The sequence below is a fragment of the Anser cygnoides genome, chromosome W, assembly GCF_040182565.1.
Source record: "Anser cygnoides isolate HZ-2024a breed goose chromosome W, Taihu_goose_T2T_genome, whole genome shotgun sequence".
Classification (NCBI taxonomy): Eukaryota; Metazoa; Chordata; class Aves; order Anseriformes; family Anatidae; genus Anser; species Anser cygnoides.
In genome coordinates this window covers 3,501,538-3,515,720 of record NC_089911.1, presented here as the reverse complement: position 1 = coordinate 3,515,720, position 14,183 = coordinate 3,501,538, and the positions used below count along the sequence as shown (strand labels likewise).

Sequence of the window (14,183 nt, the reverse complement as noted above, 5' to 3'; positions counted from 1 at the left end):
GGCTTTGGGGTCTCGGAGGGGGCTTTGGAGGGGTTTAGGGGGGGTCTCGGAGGGGGCTTGGGGGGGGGCTGGGGGACCTTTGGGTGGGTTTGGGGGGCTTTGGGGGACTCAGAGGGGTCTTTGAGGGGGTTTTGGGGGGCTCTGGAGGGTGTGGGGGGGGGCTTTGAGGGGTTTGGGGGCGTTTTGGGGGGGTTTGGGGTGCCGGGGGGGGTTTGGGGTGCCGGGGGGGGTCGTTCCGCGGCTCCTCCCCGCCGCCAGGGGGCGCTGCCGCTTCCGGGCCTCCTCGGGAGGGGCGGGGCGGGGCTCGGAGGCGCGCCGCGTGACGTCACGGGAAGGGGGGAGGCCCGCGGCGAGACGTGGCAGTGACGTCAGCGCGTCGCCGGGGGGCCGCGGAGCCGAGCGGCGCCGAACCGAGCGCGAGGCCCGGTGAGCGCGGGAGGGGGCGGGGCTTCCGCTTGGCCCCGCCCCCTGCCCCCCCCTCCCGCTCCCCCCTCCCCTCCGGGCCCGAGCTGGGGGGGGGGAGGAGGATTTTGGGGTCTCCCTGGGCTTTTTGGGTGGAATCCCCGGGATTTTGGGTACCTCCCGGTATTGGGGGGGGGGTCCCGGGCCGGTGCTGACCCCCCCGCAGCCGCAGGTGATGCCCCGATGAACGCGCGGCGCCGCCACGGCTCGAGGAACACGGAGCAGGGCGTTTACCTGGGGCCCCCCCAGACGCAGGCCGTGCCCCCCCCGCCGCCGCCGCTCCGGGCCGCCCCCTCCCCCCCCCCAGGCGCCGACGTCATGTCGTGTCGCGACAGGACCCAGGAGTTTCTGTCCGCCTGCAAGTCGCTGCAGGGCCGGCAGGTGGAGATGGGGGGTGCTGGGGGGGACTGGGAGGTACTGGGAGCTGCTGGGAGTACTGGTGGGGGTGCTGGGGGGGGACTGGGAGGTGCTGGGAGTGCTGGTGGGGGTGCTGGGGGGGGACTGGGAGGTGCTGGGAGTACTGGTGGGGGTGCTGGGGGGGACTGGGAGGTGCTGGGAGTGCTGGTGGGGGTGCTGGGGGGGACTGGGAGGTGCTGGGAATACTGGTGGGGGTGCTGGGGGGGACTGGGAGGTGCTGGGAGTACCGGTGGGGGTGCTGGGGGGGACTGGGAGGTGCTGGGAATACTGGTGGGGGTGCTGGGGGGGACTGGGAGGTGCTGGGAGTGCCGGTGGGGGTGCTGGGGGGGACTGGGAGGTGCTGGGAGTACTGGTGGGGGTGCTGGGGGGGGACTGGAAGGTGCTGGGAGTGCTGGTGGGGGTGCTGGGGGGGACTGGGAGGTACTGGGAGTGATGGTGGGGGTGCTGGGAGTACTGGTGGGGGTGCTGGGGGGGACTGGGAGGTGCTGGGAGTACTGGTGGGGGTGCTGGGGGGGACTGGGAGGTGCTGGGAATACTGCTGGGGGTGCTGGGGGGGACTGGGAGGTGCTGGGAGTACTGGTGGGGGTGCTGGGGGGGACTGGGAGGTGCTGGGAGTACCGGTGGGGGTGCTGGGGGGGACTGGGAGGTGCTGGGAGTGCTGGTGGGGGTGGTGGTGGGGACTGGGAGGTGCTGGGAGTGCTGGTGGGGGTGGTGGTGGGGACTGGGAGGTGCTGGGAATACTGGTGGGGGCGCTGGGGGGGACTGGGAGGTGCTGGGAGTACTGGTGGGGGGGCTGGGGGGGACTGGGAGGTGCTGGGAGTACTGGTGGGGGTGCTGGGGGGACTGGGAGGTGCTGGGAGTACTGGTGGGGGTGCTGGGGGGGACTGGGAGGTGCTGGGAGTGCTGGTGGGGGTGCTGGGGGGGACTGGGAGGTGCTGGGAGTGCCGGTGGGGGTGCTGGGGGGGACTGGGAGGTGCTGGGAGTGCCGGTGGGGGTGCTGGGGGGGACTGGGAGGTACTGGGAGGTGCTGGGAGTACTGGTGGGAGTGCTGGGGGGGGACTGGGAAGTGCTGGGAGTACCGGTGGGGGTGCTGGGGGGGGACTGGAAGGTGCTGGGAGTGCTGGTGGGGGTGCTGGGGGGGACTGGGAGGTGCTGGGAAGACTGGTGGGGGTGCTGGGGGGGGACCAGGAGGTGCTGGGAATACTGGTGGGGGTGCTGGGGGGGACTGGGAGGTGCTGGGAGTGCTGGTGGGGGTGCTGGGGGGGACTGGGAGGTGCTGGGAGTGCTGGTGGGGGTGCTGGGGGGGACTGGGAGGTGCTGGGAGTACCGGTGGGGGTGCTGGGGGGGACTGGGAGGTGCTGGGAGTACCGGTGGGGGTGCTGGGGGGGACTGGGAGGTGCTGGGAATACTGGTGGGGGTGCTGGGGGGGACTGGGAGGTGCTGGGAGTACCGGTGGGGGTGCTGGGGGGGACTGGGAGGTGCTGGGAGTACCGGTGGGGGTGCTGGGGGGGACTGGGAGGTGCTGGGAATACTGGTGGGGGTGCTGGGGGGACTGGGAGGTGCTGGGAGTGCTGGTGGGGGTGCTGGGAGTACTGGGCTGGTGGTGGTGGGGACTGGGGAGTGCTTGGAGCCCTGGGGGGCTGCTGGTGGGGACTGGGGGGTGCTGGGGGGGACCGGGGGGTGCTGGGAGGTGCTGGGGGGCGCTGAAGGGTGCAGGGGGTACTGGGGGGGTGCTCTCAGCGCCCTGACCCCCCCCGTGCCCCCCCCCAGCAGAACGGGCTGCAGCCCAGCAGAGCGGCCGCAGGAGCCGCCCGGCAGCGCAGCGAGTTCAGCCTCATGGCCAAGTGAGTGGGGCCCCCCGCTTGGGGGTTTTTTTTTGGGGGGGGACGGGGGGGACACGAAGGGTGCCCCGGCTGCGATGTAACCCCTTGTCCCCCCTCCTTTTTACGCCCCCCCCCCCCAGGCGCATCGGGAAGGATCTCAGCAACACCTTCGCCAAGCTGGAGAAGCTGACCATCTGTGAGTGTGTGGGGGCTGCCCCTGAGTGTGTGGGGGGGCTCAGATTTTGGGAGGGGGGGGGGAACGAGGGTCCTGAGCCCGGCTCTGTGTCCCCCCCCCCCCCCCCCACGCTGGCAGTGGCCAAGAGGAAATCCCTCTTTGACGACAAGGCGGTGGAGATCGAGGAGCTCACCTACATCATCAAGCAGGTACGGGGGGGGGGGGGTGCGCCGTGGGGCTGGGGGGGGGGGGGGCTGTATTTTTTTGACCCCCCCCCACCCCGTCGTCCCCTCTCGCAGGACATCAACAGCCTGAACAAGCAGATCGCGCAGCTGCAGGACGTGGTGCGGGCGCGGGGCAGCCAGAGCGGGCGCCACGTCCAGACGCACTCCAACACCGTCGTCGTGTCCCTGCAGGTGGGACGGGGCCGGAGCTTGGGCGGGGGGGGGGGGGGGGCAGGACGCGCGCAAACAGCCCCCCCCCCACGCAGCAGCGGCTGATCTCCCCCCTTTTCCCTTCCCAGTCCAAGCTGGCCTCCATGTCCAACGACTTCAAATCGGTGCTGGAGGTGCGGACGGAGGTGAGCGTTGGCCGCCGCCCCCCCCGTCCCGGTGCCCCCTCGCCGCGCCATTTTCCACCACCGCCGTTTTCCGCCCCCATTTCACCCCCCCCCCAGAACCTGAAGCAGCAGCGAAGCCGCCGCGAGCACTTCTCCCGTGCCCCCGTCTCCGCCTTGCCCCTGGCCGCTGGCAATTTGGGTGAGCGTTGGGATTGAGGGGGGGTGGTTTGTTTTTTTTTTTGGGGGGAGGGGGGGGTTGTCCCCTCTGCTCAGGCCCTGCTGCGCCCGCAGGCGGCTCGGCAATGCTGCAGGACGAGCCACAGCGCGCCGGGGACGTCGCCATTGAGATGGACGCGCGGACGAGCCAGCAGCTGCAGCTGATCGATGAGCAGGTAGGGGGTGGGAGCCCGAGGGGGGCCCCGAAAGCCTTTGGGGTGCCGGTGTTGGGGGCGGGAGCCCGACGGCGCCTGCCCCGCTCCACCTCCCCTCTCGCCCCGCAGGATTCGTACATCCAGAGCCGGGCGGACACGATGCAGAACATCGAGTCCACCATCGTGGAGCTGGGCTCCATCTTCCAGCAGCTGGCGCACATGGTGAAGGAGCAGGAGGAGACGATCCAGAGGTACCGCTGCCCTGCTTCCCCCCCCCCCCCGACCTTGTCCGTGTGTCCGTCCGCCCCCTGAGCGTGTGTGTCCCCCCCCCACCCCCGCCCCGCAGGATCGACGCCAGCGTGGAGGACGCGCAGCTGAACGTGGAGGCAGCGCACGGGGAGATCCTCAAGTACTTCCAGTCGGTCACCTCCAACCGCTGGCTGATGGTCAAGATCTTCCTCATCCTCATCGTCTTCTTCATCGTCTTCGTCGTCTTCCTGGCCTGAGCATCCCCCGCTCTGGCCCCCCCCTTTGTCCCTCCGGCCGGGACAGACGGACACGGCCGTGCTGTGACCGCGGGGCTCTGATGGACAGCGGGGGACGGGGTTAGGGATACGCCGGGGACTGGCGGTGCCGGTGGCGGACCTCGGGCAGCCTCGGAGCCCCCCCCGCCCCCCGGGGAGCAGCGCGCCGGGCCCCCCCGCTTCGCCACGGCTCCCGCAGCCTACGCCGAGGCCGGTCCCGGGGGGCCGCCTGGTCATGGTGGCTGTGACCTCCTGCGGTCTGCCGGCCCGCAGCCCCCTGCCAGGGGCCGCTGCGGGCCTCGTTAAGGCCGTGGGGACCCCCTGAGGCCCGCGGAGGCGGGCCGGGGGCTGCATTAAAATGACGGGACCTCCTCTCGCTTCTTCTTCCCGGGCCGGGATTCGAACCCGCGGCGCTGCGCGCGGCCTCCGGGGCGCCAGGGGGCGCTAGAGGGAGATCGGGGGGGGGGGGGGGAGGCCGGAAGTGACGTCAGGAGGGGGCGCGGCGTGCGGCGGCGGTGCCGCGGTCGGTACCGGGAGCGGCGGAGATGGCGGAGGAGGGCAAGGGGGGGTACAGCGGTGAGTGGGGGCGGCGCTGGGGGCGGCGGGGCCGGGGGCGGCGGGGAACCGGGCCCGGGACCCGGCGGGGCCTGGCGGGGGGCCGCGCGGCCGCAGGCCCCGCCGGTAAGCGGGGCCCCGCGGGTGCTGCCCGGTGCTGACGGGCGGCGCTGCCCCCGGGGGCAGAGCACGATGACCGCGTGGGCGGCAGAGGCTTCTCGGGCCGCAGGAAGAAAGGCCGGGGCCCGTTCCGGGGGAAGATGTACAGCGAGGTGAACCACCGCTCCCGCAACCGGGGCGGCCCCGGGCTCCGGGCGCGGCTGGACGAGGACGACGGCGACGTCCCCATGAGCGAGGCCCACGACGGGCCCCGGAACCGATAGTGAGTGCGTGGGCGGGCGGCCCCGGGGGGGGGAGGTCGGCCGGGCCGGCTTCCCCTCGTTCTCCTCCCCCTTCTCGCCTTCCAGCTTGCCCTACGGGCCCAGGCCCAACCGCACGGCCAACATCCACATCACGGTGCGGCGCGACCTCCCCGCCCCGGAGCGCGGCGGCGGCGGCGGCAGCGGCGGCGGGAGCCGAGACGGCGGCCGTAGGAACTGGTTCAAGATCACCGTGAGTGGGGCGGGAGCTGTGGGGAGGGGGCGTCACGGCCGCCGGCAACCCCTGGTTTGGGGGGCTGCAGCTACCCTCAGGACGTTCGTGGTGCTGGGAACGGGGGGGGGGCAGCTCCCCTCTTCCTGCGCTGTGGCGGCGTGGCTGTTGTCACCTTCGTCCCCCTGGGGCAGATGCAGAAGGCGGCTGTGTCCTGCCGGGATGCACCATGCCTGACCCAGGCGCGGCGTCGGTGACTCCCCGTGCCCCCTAAAGCAGCCGCGCGCCGTTGCCGCCCTCGCTTGCATCCTGATTGCGCAGTAGCGCTGCCCGAATTTCCTCCTAGATCCCGTATGGGAAGAAGTATGACAAGACGTGGCTGCTGAGCTCCATCCAGAACCTCTGCAGCGTTCCCTTCACTCCTGTTGAGGTGAGCGGGGGGTCTGCCTTTGCTTTCGCTTCCTGTTGCGGGCGGCTCCGAGGGTGGAAGTGGGTCTGGCAGACCCTCCAGGGGTTGGCTGCACGCTGAGCCCGCTGCCCTCCTTTCTAAGTTCCACTACGACCACAACCGAGCCCAGTTCTACGTGGAGGATGCCACCACTGCCAGCGCGCTTAAGCAGGTCTCTCGCAAGATCACGGACAGGGACAACTACAAGGTGCGTGCCTCAATCTGCGCGGGAGCAGCTCTGCAGGGCGGCCGTTCTCGTTCCACGTAGCCGCGTTTCCCACCAGGACGCCGTCTCATAGACCGCTCTGTATTCGTTAGGTGGTGATAATTATCAACTCGTCGGCTCCGCCTCAGTCCCTGCAGAACGAACTGAAGCCGGAGGAGATTGAGCAGCTGAAGGTGAGCGGAGCGGGCGCTGGGCTGGGGCAGGGGAATGGGGCGGGGGCCGCCTGCTTGCCCTCACTTCTCTTGCGCTGTTGCAGCTCTGCATGAGTAAAAGGTACGACGGCTCACAGCGGGCATTGGACCTCAAGAGCCTCCGTGTCGATCCCGGTGAGCGCTGCTCCCCACCCAGGGGACGTGGAGAGCAGGACGGGACTGTGGCAGGGGGTGCTTTACGCCCTTTGCGTCTCCCTTTTCCTCTCTCTCTCCCACCCCGCCCAGACTTGGTGTCGCAGAGCATCGACGTGGTGCTGAACCAGCGGAGCTGCATGCTGGTTGTGCTGCGCATCATCGAGGAAAACATCCCCGAGGTGAGAACGGGGGAGGCTTCTCCTGAGGGAGCGTTACCTGTGGGGCTGCCCCGACGCTTGTCTCTGTTCTTGCAGCTGCAGTCTCTGAACCTGAGCAGCAACAAGCTCTACCGCCTCGACGACCTGTCCGAGCTGGCGCAGAAAGCCGCCGGCCTCAAAATCCTCGACCTTTCTCGCAACGAGGTGGGTGCCGCCCCTGACCCTCTGCGCACGCCACCTCTTCGCGCCCTCACGGCCCCTCTTCCCTCCCCCGCTGCAGCTGAAGTCGGAACGGGAGCTGGACAAAGTGAAGGGGCTCAAGCTGGAAGAGCTTTGGCTGGACGGCAACCCGCTGTGCGACACTTTCCGGGACCAGTCTACTTACGTCAGGTCAGTGTTAGCCTTGGGGCGGCCCTAGGGGCCCATGGGCCGCCCCTGCTCTGCGGGGGGCAGAACGGCAGGATGAAGAGAGGCCGCCCCCCCCCAGTGCCTTCCGCTTGCCGGTGCCCAGACCCGCCCCCTCAAGGCTTCCCGACAGCCCCTGGTCGTGGCGCAGGGCCGTGAAGGGCTGTTGCTTGCCCGCCGCAGGACGGCGCAGCGTTTGTTTCAGCTGGTCGGAGACTTGCTTCCTCCCTGCTCCCTCCTCCTCCCTCTTCTCCTCCCCCGTCCTCGTCTCCAGGGCATGCAGCCTCTTCTCTGGAGCGCCCCGCTGCCCACCCGCTGCTCCCACCCCTCTGCCGTGCAGACGGGGCTCTCGATGCTCCTCCACCCTTCCGTGGGACTTTCGGGGGCCGTGGGACGTGGCCCGGGGCGTGGCGTTGCTGCCCCTGTCCCCCCCCCCGGTGGAGCTGCCGCCCCCCGCGCCCGCGCTTGGCCCTCGATGATGGCTGGCTAGCCAGAGACGGGTAAGATTCCTCACGGGAGGAACAACCTAAGACAGGCACAGCCGTGCAGTGGCCAAACGCTGCCGCCCCGCTGCGGCCAGTGCGGGGAGGCCGTCCCGGGCCTGGCGCAGGCCCCCAGTCCGCTGCGGGCAGAGCCCCCCCGCCCCGGGTGCACCGGCGCTGGCCCCCGGTGCTGGCAGGGGCCTTGGCTCTGGATGCGGCCGTGCCCGTAGCCTGGCACGTTCTTGGGTCTGGGAGGGAGCGGCACAAAGGAGAAGAGGCTCTGCCCAGGGCTGCCTGCCCCTCTGTCCCCTCACCCGCTTCATCCTCTTCTGCTGAATTGGGGTCACCCTGCCGAGGGGCCCCCCCCCAGCTGTAAACAGGCGGCTCGTGCCCGTGGCCGTGCCACGACCAGTGGGATCTTGTCTCCCCTCCCTTTTCCCCTCCTCTCTGGGCGCCCGCACTCAGGTGAGTACGAGCCAGGTAAGTCCTGAGCTGGCTGGGGGGGCCCGGGGTTCCTCGTCAGCCCAAGACCCCTCCGGGGACAGGGGCAGTCCCCTGGTATGGCACCCCCAGGAAGAGGGGGAGCGACAGCGGGGAGAGGGGAGGCAGCCGCGTGGGGCGGCCCCGTTGTGTGCCCCATGGCTCCGGGGAGGGCGGCCGGGTAGGGCAGGTGAGGGGGGGGGGGAGTGTTTTTTTTTTTGGGAGGGTGGGCGGCCTTTCCTGCTGCCCCTGGCCCCAGCGGGCAGCCCGGCCGCCACGCTGACTGCTCTCCCTCTCGGCAGCTCCGTCAGAGAGCGCTTCCCGAAGCTGCTGCGCCTGGTGAGTGCGTGAGGGAGGGGGCTGACCCCTGCCGAAGCTTTGGTGGGGGAAGGACACTCAGTCCTCCTGGGGCAGGCAGGAGGGAGCCGGCCCCCTCACCCCCTTCTCTGCCTCTCCCCTAGGACGGCCACGAGCTCCCGCCACCCATCGCCTTCGACGTGGAGGCACCCACGACGCTGCCCCCATGCAAGGTGGGGCCGTGGTGGGGGCCCCTACAGCCCCGGTTAGGCCTGGGGGGGCCCCGCTGTCCCGCAAGGGGGGACTGCTGCTCCGTTCTCTTTCCAGGGCAGCTACTTCGGCTCCGATGACCTGAAGGCGCTGGTGCTGCGGTTCTTGCAGCAGTAAGCGTGGGCCGGGCCCTGAGGCAGGCGGGGGGCGGTGTTGTGTGTGCTCCCCCCCCGCCCATCCCTGTCCTCCCCCCCGTAGGTACTACTCCATCTACGACTCGAGTGACAGGCAGGGGCTGCTCGATGCCTACCACGATGGCGCCTGCTGCTCGCTCAGCATCCCCTTCGGGCCCCAAAACCCCCCGAGGTATGTCCCCCTGAGCCCCCCCCCGATGCGGGACGGGGCAGCTGCACTGCATCTCGTCGTCCTGTCCCTCACGGCCGCTTGTCCCCGCAGGAACAGCCTGAACGAGTACTTCAAGGACAGCAGGAATGTGAAGAAGCTGAAGGACCCCAGTAAGCCCCTGCCGCGCCCCCCCACCCTGCGCTGGACCACCCCAGGCCCACGTGGAGGGGGGGCTCAGCGCTCTTCTCGCCCCCCAGCCATGCGCTTCAAGCTGCTCAAGCACACGCGCCTCAATGTGGTGGCCTTCCTCAACGAGCTCCCCAAGACCCAGCACGACGTCAACTCCTTCGTGGTGGATGTCTGCGCCCAGACGGTGAGCGGGGGCCACGGCGCTTGCGGCCGCCCCTGAGCTGGGCTCTGCCTCACTCGCCACCCTCTTCTCTTGCAGAACACGCTGCTGTGCTTTGCCGTCCACGGGATCTTCAAGGAAGGTGAGGCCGGGCTGCGTCCCCTCCTCGCTGTAAAGCCTTTTCCCCTGTGCCCCGGCCTCCACCATCTCCTTTACTCTCCGCAGTGGACGGCAAATCCCGAGACTCGGTGCGTGCCTTCACCCGCATGTTCATCGCTGTGCCGGCTGGCAACACCGGGTAAGGGGTGAGGGAAGAGAGGCTGGTGGCACGCCCCTGGCCTCCTGCCCCGTGCTTATTCCCCCCCCACTTCCCTCCTTCTCAGCCTCTGCATAGTCAACGACGAGCTCTTTGTCCGCAACGCCACCACAGAGGAGATCCGCAAGGCCTTTGTCATGCCGGCACCCACCCCTTCCTCCAGCCCCGTCCCCACGCTCTCTGCGGAGCAGCAGGAGATGCTGGCAGCCTTTTCCATGCAGTCAGGCATGAACCTCGAGTGGTCCCAGAAGTGAGTGTGCCCCCCCCTGTGTCCCCTCAGAGGCAGCCTGGCCTCCCGCACCCCGCATCCCTCCTAAGTCCCCCCCCTCTCCTTCCACCCCAGGTGCCTGCAGGACAATGACTGGGACTACGGCCGGGCTGGGCAGGTCTTCACTCAGCTGAAGGTGGGCTTGGGGAGCAGGTGCCCCCCTGCTAGGACCCCCAGGGGGTGGGGGGAGCATGCCTATGGTCCCCCCCCCAGGACCCCTCTTGCAGGGCCTGCGCGGACCCCTGCTGAGCCCCTCTCCTTCTCTTTGCAGCTGGAAGGCAAAATCCCCGAGGTGGCGTTTCTCAAGTGAGCGGTGCCCCCTCGGCTCCTGCTGTTTTGTTCGCGGTGTTTTATTCCTCCCCCCCCCCCTCTCCCCCCGTTCTTCTCTCCGTTTTTGTAAATAAATAAATAAATTCGTTTCAACGCCGGAGCCTCGGTGCGCAGCTGGCGGCCGGAAGCGTTGGCGCGGCCGCCCCGGAAGGGGTGGCATGGCGGCGGCGGCGGCGGCGGCGGCACGGGCAGCGGCTCTGGAGCTGGAGGCGGCGGTGCCCAGGGACGTGACGCTCTTCCGCCACGAGCGCGGTCCCTTCTTCCGCCTGGTCGGGCTCTTCTGCGTGGGGCAGGGGTGCTTCTGGGCTGGCTTGGCCCACTTCGCCTTCACGGCACTGCGCCCTGCGCCCGCTCCCGGTCCCGCTCCCGGTCCCGCTCCCGGTCCCGCTCCCGGTCCCGCTCCCGGTCCTGCTCCCGGTCCTGCTCCCGGTCCTGCTCCCGGTCCCGATCCCGGTCCCGATCCCGGTCCTGCTCCCGGTCCTGCTCCCGGTCCTGGTCCTGCTCCCGGTCCCGATCCCGGTCCCGATCCCGGTCCCGGTGCCGATGACCCCCTCCGGCCCCGGGACCACAAGTGGCGCCTCGGCTTCACCGCTTCCTGCCTCACCCTCGGTACTGGCTGGACCTGGACCCGGGCTGGTGGCGGGTGGTGGGGGCGTGGGGGGCTTGGGGGGAGGGAGAGGGGGGAGCTGGGGGGGAGGAGGGAGGGGGGGGGGCTGGGGGGGAGGAGGGAGGGGTGGGGGGTAGAGGGGGGAGAGGGAGAAGGGGGGGCTGGGGGGAGGGAGAAGGGGGGAGGGGGTGAGGGCTGGGGGGGAGGGGGAAGGGGGGCACAAGGGGCTGGGGGTGGCTCGGAGCAAGGTGGGGAGGGCTGGGGGAGAGGGGGAAGGGGGGCACAAGGGGCTGGGGGGGAGGGGGAAGGGGGGCACAAGGGGCTGGGGGGGAGGGGGAAGGGGGGCACAAGGGGCTGGGGGGGAGGGGGAAGGGGGGCACAAGGGGCTGGGGGGGGCTGGGGGGGAGGGGGAAGGGGGGCACAAGGGGCTGGGGGGGAGGGGGAAGGGGGGCACAAGGGGCTGGGGGGGGCTGGGGGGGAGGGGGAAGGGGGGCACAGGGGGCTGGGGGGGAGGGGGAAGGGGGGCACAGGGGGCTGGGGGGGAGGGGGAAGGGGGGCACAGGGGGCTGGGGGGGAGGGGGAAGGGGGGCACAGGGGGCTGGGGGGGGCTGGGGGGGAGGGGGAAGGGGGGCACAGGGGGCTGGGGGGGGCTGGGAGGGAGGGGGAAGGGGGGCACAAGGGGCTGGGGGGGACTGGGGGGAGGGGGAAGGGGGGCACAAGGGGCTGGGGGGGGCTGGGGGGGAGGGGGGGGGGCTGGCGGGGAGGGGGAAGGGGGGCACAAGGGGCTGGGGGTGACTTGGAGCAAGGTGGGGGGGGGCTGTGGGACCCGACTGGGGGGAAGGGGGGCACAAGGGGCTGGGGGGGAGGGGGAAGGGGGGCACAAGGGGCTGGGGGTGGCTCTGAGCAAGGTGGGGGGGGGCTGGGGGGAGGGGGAAGGGGGGCACAGGGGGCTGGGGGTGGCTCGGAGCAAGGTGGGGGGGCGCTGTGGGACCCGACTGGGGGGAAGGAAGGGGTGCAGGGGTTCTGCTCAGACGAGGTGGGCAGCATGGGGCTGGCTGGGGTCTTGGGAGGTTTGGGGGGTGGGGGGGTGGGGTGGGGGTCTCGAGAGGCTGCGCTGACACCCCCCCCCCCCCTGCTCCCCCAGGCTCGCTGATCGTGGCAGCGGGCTGCGTGTTCCCGCTGCGCGCCGTGCGGCAGGTGACGCTGCTGCGGGGGGGGGCGGCCGTGGCCATCAGCACCCACGGGCCGCTGGGGCTGGGCCGCGGGCCCTCCTTCACCGTGCCGCTGCGCCACGTCTCGTGCCGAGCCCACCGCTCCGAGGTGCCTGCCATGATCCCCCTCAAGGTGAAGGGGCGCCCCTTCTTCTTCCTGCTGGACAAGCGGGGCCAGCTCTACAACGCCCGGCTCTTTGACATCACTGTCGGTGCTTACCGTAAGCTGTAGGAAGCAGCGGGCTCCCGGTGTCCTCTTGTTCGCTCTGTCCTCGCCCAATAAACCCTGAGCCGCCTATTTGTTCTGCTGTCTGCTTTGTGTAGGGGCACGAGGGGCTGGCTGGCATGGGCCACCTGGAGAACCCTGCCCCGCAGCACCTCCATCGCTTACCTCCTCACCGCCTCAGGTTCTTCCGGGGCATCGCTGCGGCTGCAGTGCTGCTTCTGCGACTCCTCAGGGCCACCGTGGAGCTGCAGGCAGTGCTGGCAGACAGGGGGGCCACCTGTGGTCCCTCTGGCCTCCACCATGGTGCAGGGCCTGAGGCTGTTGGCAAGAGGAACGCTTGGCGCCTGCGTCACCTCCACACCCATTGCGGCGGCCATCCTCGCCCTTGTCCGCCTCCATGCTCGTGCTCCCCTGAGCCAGGTCTCTGCCTGCAGCCACAATAGGGAGCTGAAGCCGCGGGAAGGGTGGTCTCTGTACCCCTTGCACCTCTGAAGGCCTCCTTGGCCCTACAGAATTGATCTGCGCTGTGCTGGATGTGCTGATCCTCTGCCAGAGCACAGCTTTTATGGACATGCCCCTTTGCGTGCCAGCAGAGCTGTGCTGGGTTAACCAGCCTCCTCACCGCTGGCTGAGGTACAAACATTCAGAGTAATACAGGATGTTATTAACAGATGGTAGACAAATCTAATTAGAAGTACGGACAGGTGTTAATAGGTAATTAGTAATAGCTAATGAAGTATGGCTAGGCATAAATACATTATTTTGCAAAGATCCTACTAGAGGAAGGTTTAATAGCTGCTATAGATAGATAATTCTGTGATTAGATTCTAATAGGTCATTGTATTAATTGCTAACAGACGCTAATAATTAATAACATCTTAATAAGTAATCCTAATATTAGATTGCAATGTAATTTTATATACATAATATATATATAATTATATCTTGTGTATATAGTTATAGATCCTCCACAGGTATACCAGAGCCACCCAGTGCCCTCTAGGTGCCCCTGAAAGCCTCCTGGTGACCCCCCCCCCAGTTTCCTCTAGGATGCCATAGCGGCCTCCCAGGGAAGAGCAAGGCATTCTAGGGTGCCCTACGAACCTCCTCTTGCACCCTAGAGGCAAAATAAGACACTTCCTGGAATCTAGTGGCATCCTGAGGCCTTGCAGGGCTCTCTCGGGCACACTGCAGGCCTCCTGTGGTCCTCTCCCACACTCTAGATCCGCCGCAGGTCTACAAGGGCCACTCAGTGCCCGCTAGCTCCCCTGGAAAGCCTCCCATTGACCTCCAGTGTCTGCTAGGATGCCCTAGAGGCCTCTCAGGGCACTCCAGGGTGCCCTACAAGCCTCCTCTTGCAAGCTAGAGGCAAAATAAGGACTCTTCCTGGAATCTCATGGCCCCCAGCGGCCTCAAGGGTTAGGGTTAGTGATGGCTTAGGGGTTAGGGTTACAGTTACGGTTAGCTCTACAGCGTCAGCTCCACAGTTAGCTAAGGACGTTTAGGGTTAGGTGTTGTCCTGGTTTCAGTTAGGACAGAGTTAACTTTCCTCCTAGTAGCTGGTAGGGTGCTATGTTTTGGATTAGGATGGGAAAAGCGCTGATAACATGCTGATGTTTTAATTGTTGCAGAGCAGTGCTTACACCAAGCCAAGGACTTTTCAGCTTCTCGCGCTGTCCTGTGTTTTTTCGGGTCTAACTCGGGTTCAGCTTCTTGTTGCGGTTAGGGTTATGTTTAGGGTTGTTAGGAAAGAGTGAAGACGCAGAGTCCTGTTTTTCGGGTCTAACTCGGGTTCAGCTTCTTGTTGCGGTTAGGGTTATGTTTAGGGTTGTTAGGAAAGAGTGAAGACGCAGAGTCCTGTTGAGTGTGGGGTTGCGTAAAGGCTCCCCCAGGGAGTTCAGGTGTACCCAAAGGCTTCCGCTGAGAGCACTTTTGATGGCAGAAAGTGGCACCGTACGTGTTTTTTCGGGTCTAACTCGGGTTCAGCTTCTTGTTGCGGTT

The 14,183-nt window shown here is 68.2% G+C and overlaps 3 protein-coding genes across 9 annotated transcripts; all 3 read left to right on the top strand.

Moving 5' to 3' along the window:
* The first annotated feature begins 276 nt into the window (after positions 1 to 276).
* On the top strand, positions 277 to 4,702 carry LOC136788707 (syntaxin-5-like). Of its 4 annotated transcripts, none has more exons than XM_066987361.1 (11): positions 277 to 426; positions 629 to 843; positions 2,653 to 2,723; positions 2,843 to 2,898; positions 3,016 to 3,086; positions 3,177 to 3,293; positions 3,401 to 3,457; positions 3,554 to 3,635; positions 3,728 to 3,828; positions 3,937 to 4,058; positions 4,154 to 4,702. In XM_066987361.1, exons 2-11 carry the CDS (start codon positions 646 to 648, stop codon positions 4,311 to 4,313), a joined length of 1,035 nt encoding a protein of 344 aa, XP_066843462.1. In that variant the 5' UTR covers positions 277 to 426; positions 629 to 645; the 3' UTR covers positions 4,314 to 4,702. The 4 variants fall into 4 exon arrangements, with proteins under 4 accessions (XP_066843462.1, XP_066843461.1, XP_066843459.1 ...); XM_066987360.1 differs by having other exon boundaries at positions 2,650 to 2,723; XM_066987358.1 differs by having other exon boundaries at positions 629 to 876; positions 2,650 to 2,723.
* A 92-nt stretch (positions 4,703 to 4,794) lies between these two features.
* LOC106029518 (nuclear RNA export factor 1) lies at positions 4,795 to 10,238 on the top strand. The gene is made up of 21 exons (XM_066987357.1): positions 4,795 to 4,907; positions 5,073 to 5,268; positions 5,354 to 5,498; positions 5,824 to 5,907; positions 6,029 to 6,133; positions 6,244 to 6,324; positions 6,408 to 6,477; positions 6,589 to 6,677; positions 6,753 to 6,860; positions 6,937 to 7,046; positions 8,326 to 8,362; positions 8,485 to 8,553; positions 8,648 to 8,703; positions 8,789 to 8,896; positions 8,987 to 9,045; positions 9,133 to 9,248; positions 9,324 to 9,366; positions 9,450 to 9,522; positions 9,608 to 9,790; positions 9,884 to 9,944; positions 10,080 to 10,238. Exons 1-21 carry the CDS (start codon positions 4,877 to 4,879, stop codon positions 10,116 to 10,118), a joined length of 1,863 nt encoding a protein of 620 aa, XP_066843458.1. The 5' UTR covers positions 4,795 to 4,876; the 3' UTR covers positions 10,119 to 10,238.
* Positions 10,239 to 10,284: 46 nt separating this feature from the next.
* On the top strand, positions 10,285 to 13,857 carry LOC136788708 (transmembrane protein 223-like). Of its 4 annotated transcripts, XM_066987365.1 has the most exons (5): positions 10,285 to 10,495; positions 10,550 to 10,585; positions 10,640 to 10,747; positions 11,890 to 12,177; positions 12,281 to 13,857. In XM_066987365.1, exons 1-5 carry the CDS (start codon positions 10,297 to 10,299, stop codon positions 12,496 to 12,498), a joined length of 849 nt encoding a protein of 282 aa, XP_066843466.1. In that variant the 5' UTR covers positions 10,285 to 10,296; the 3' UTR covers positions 12,499 to 13,857. The 4 variants fall into 4 exon arrangements, with proteins under 4 accessions (XP_066843466.1, XP_066843464.1, XP_066843463.1 ...); XM_066987363.1 differs by having other exon boundaries at positions 10,285 to 10,585; XM_066987362.1 differs by having other exon boundaries at positions 10,285 to 10,747.
* Positions 13,858 to 14,183: the final 326 nt, after the last annotated feature.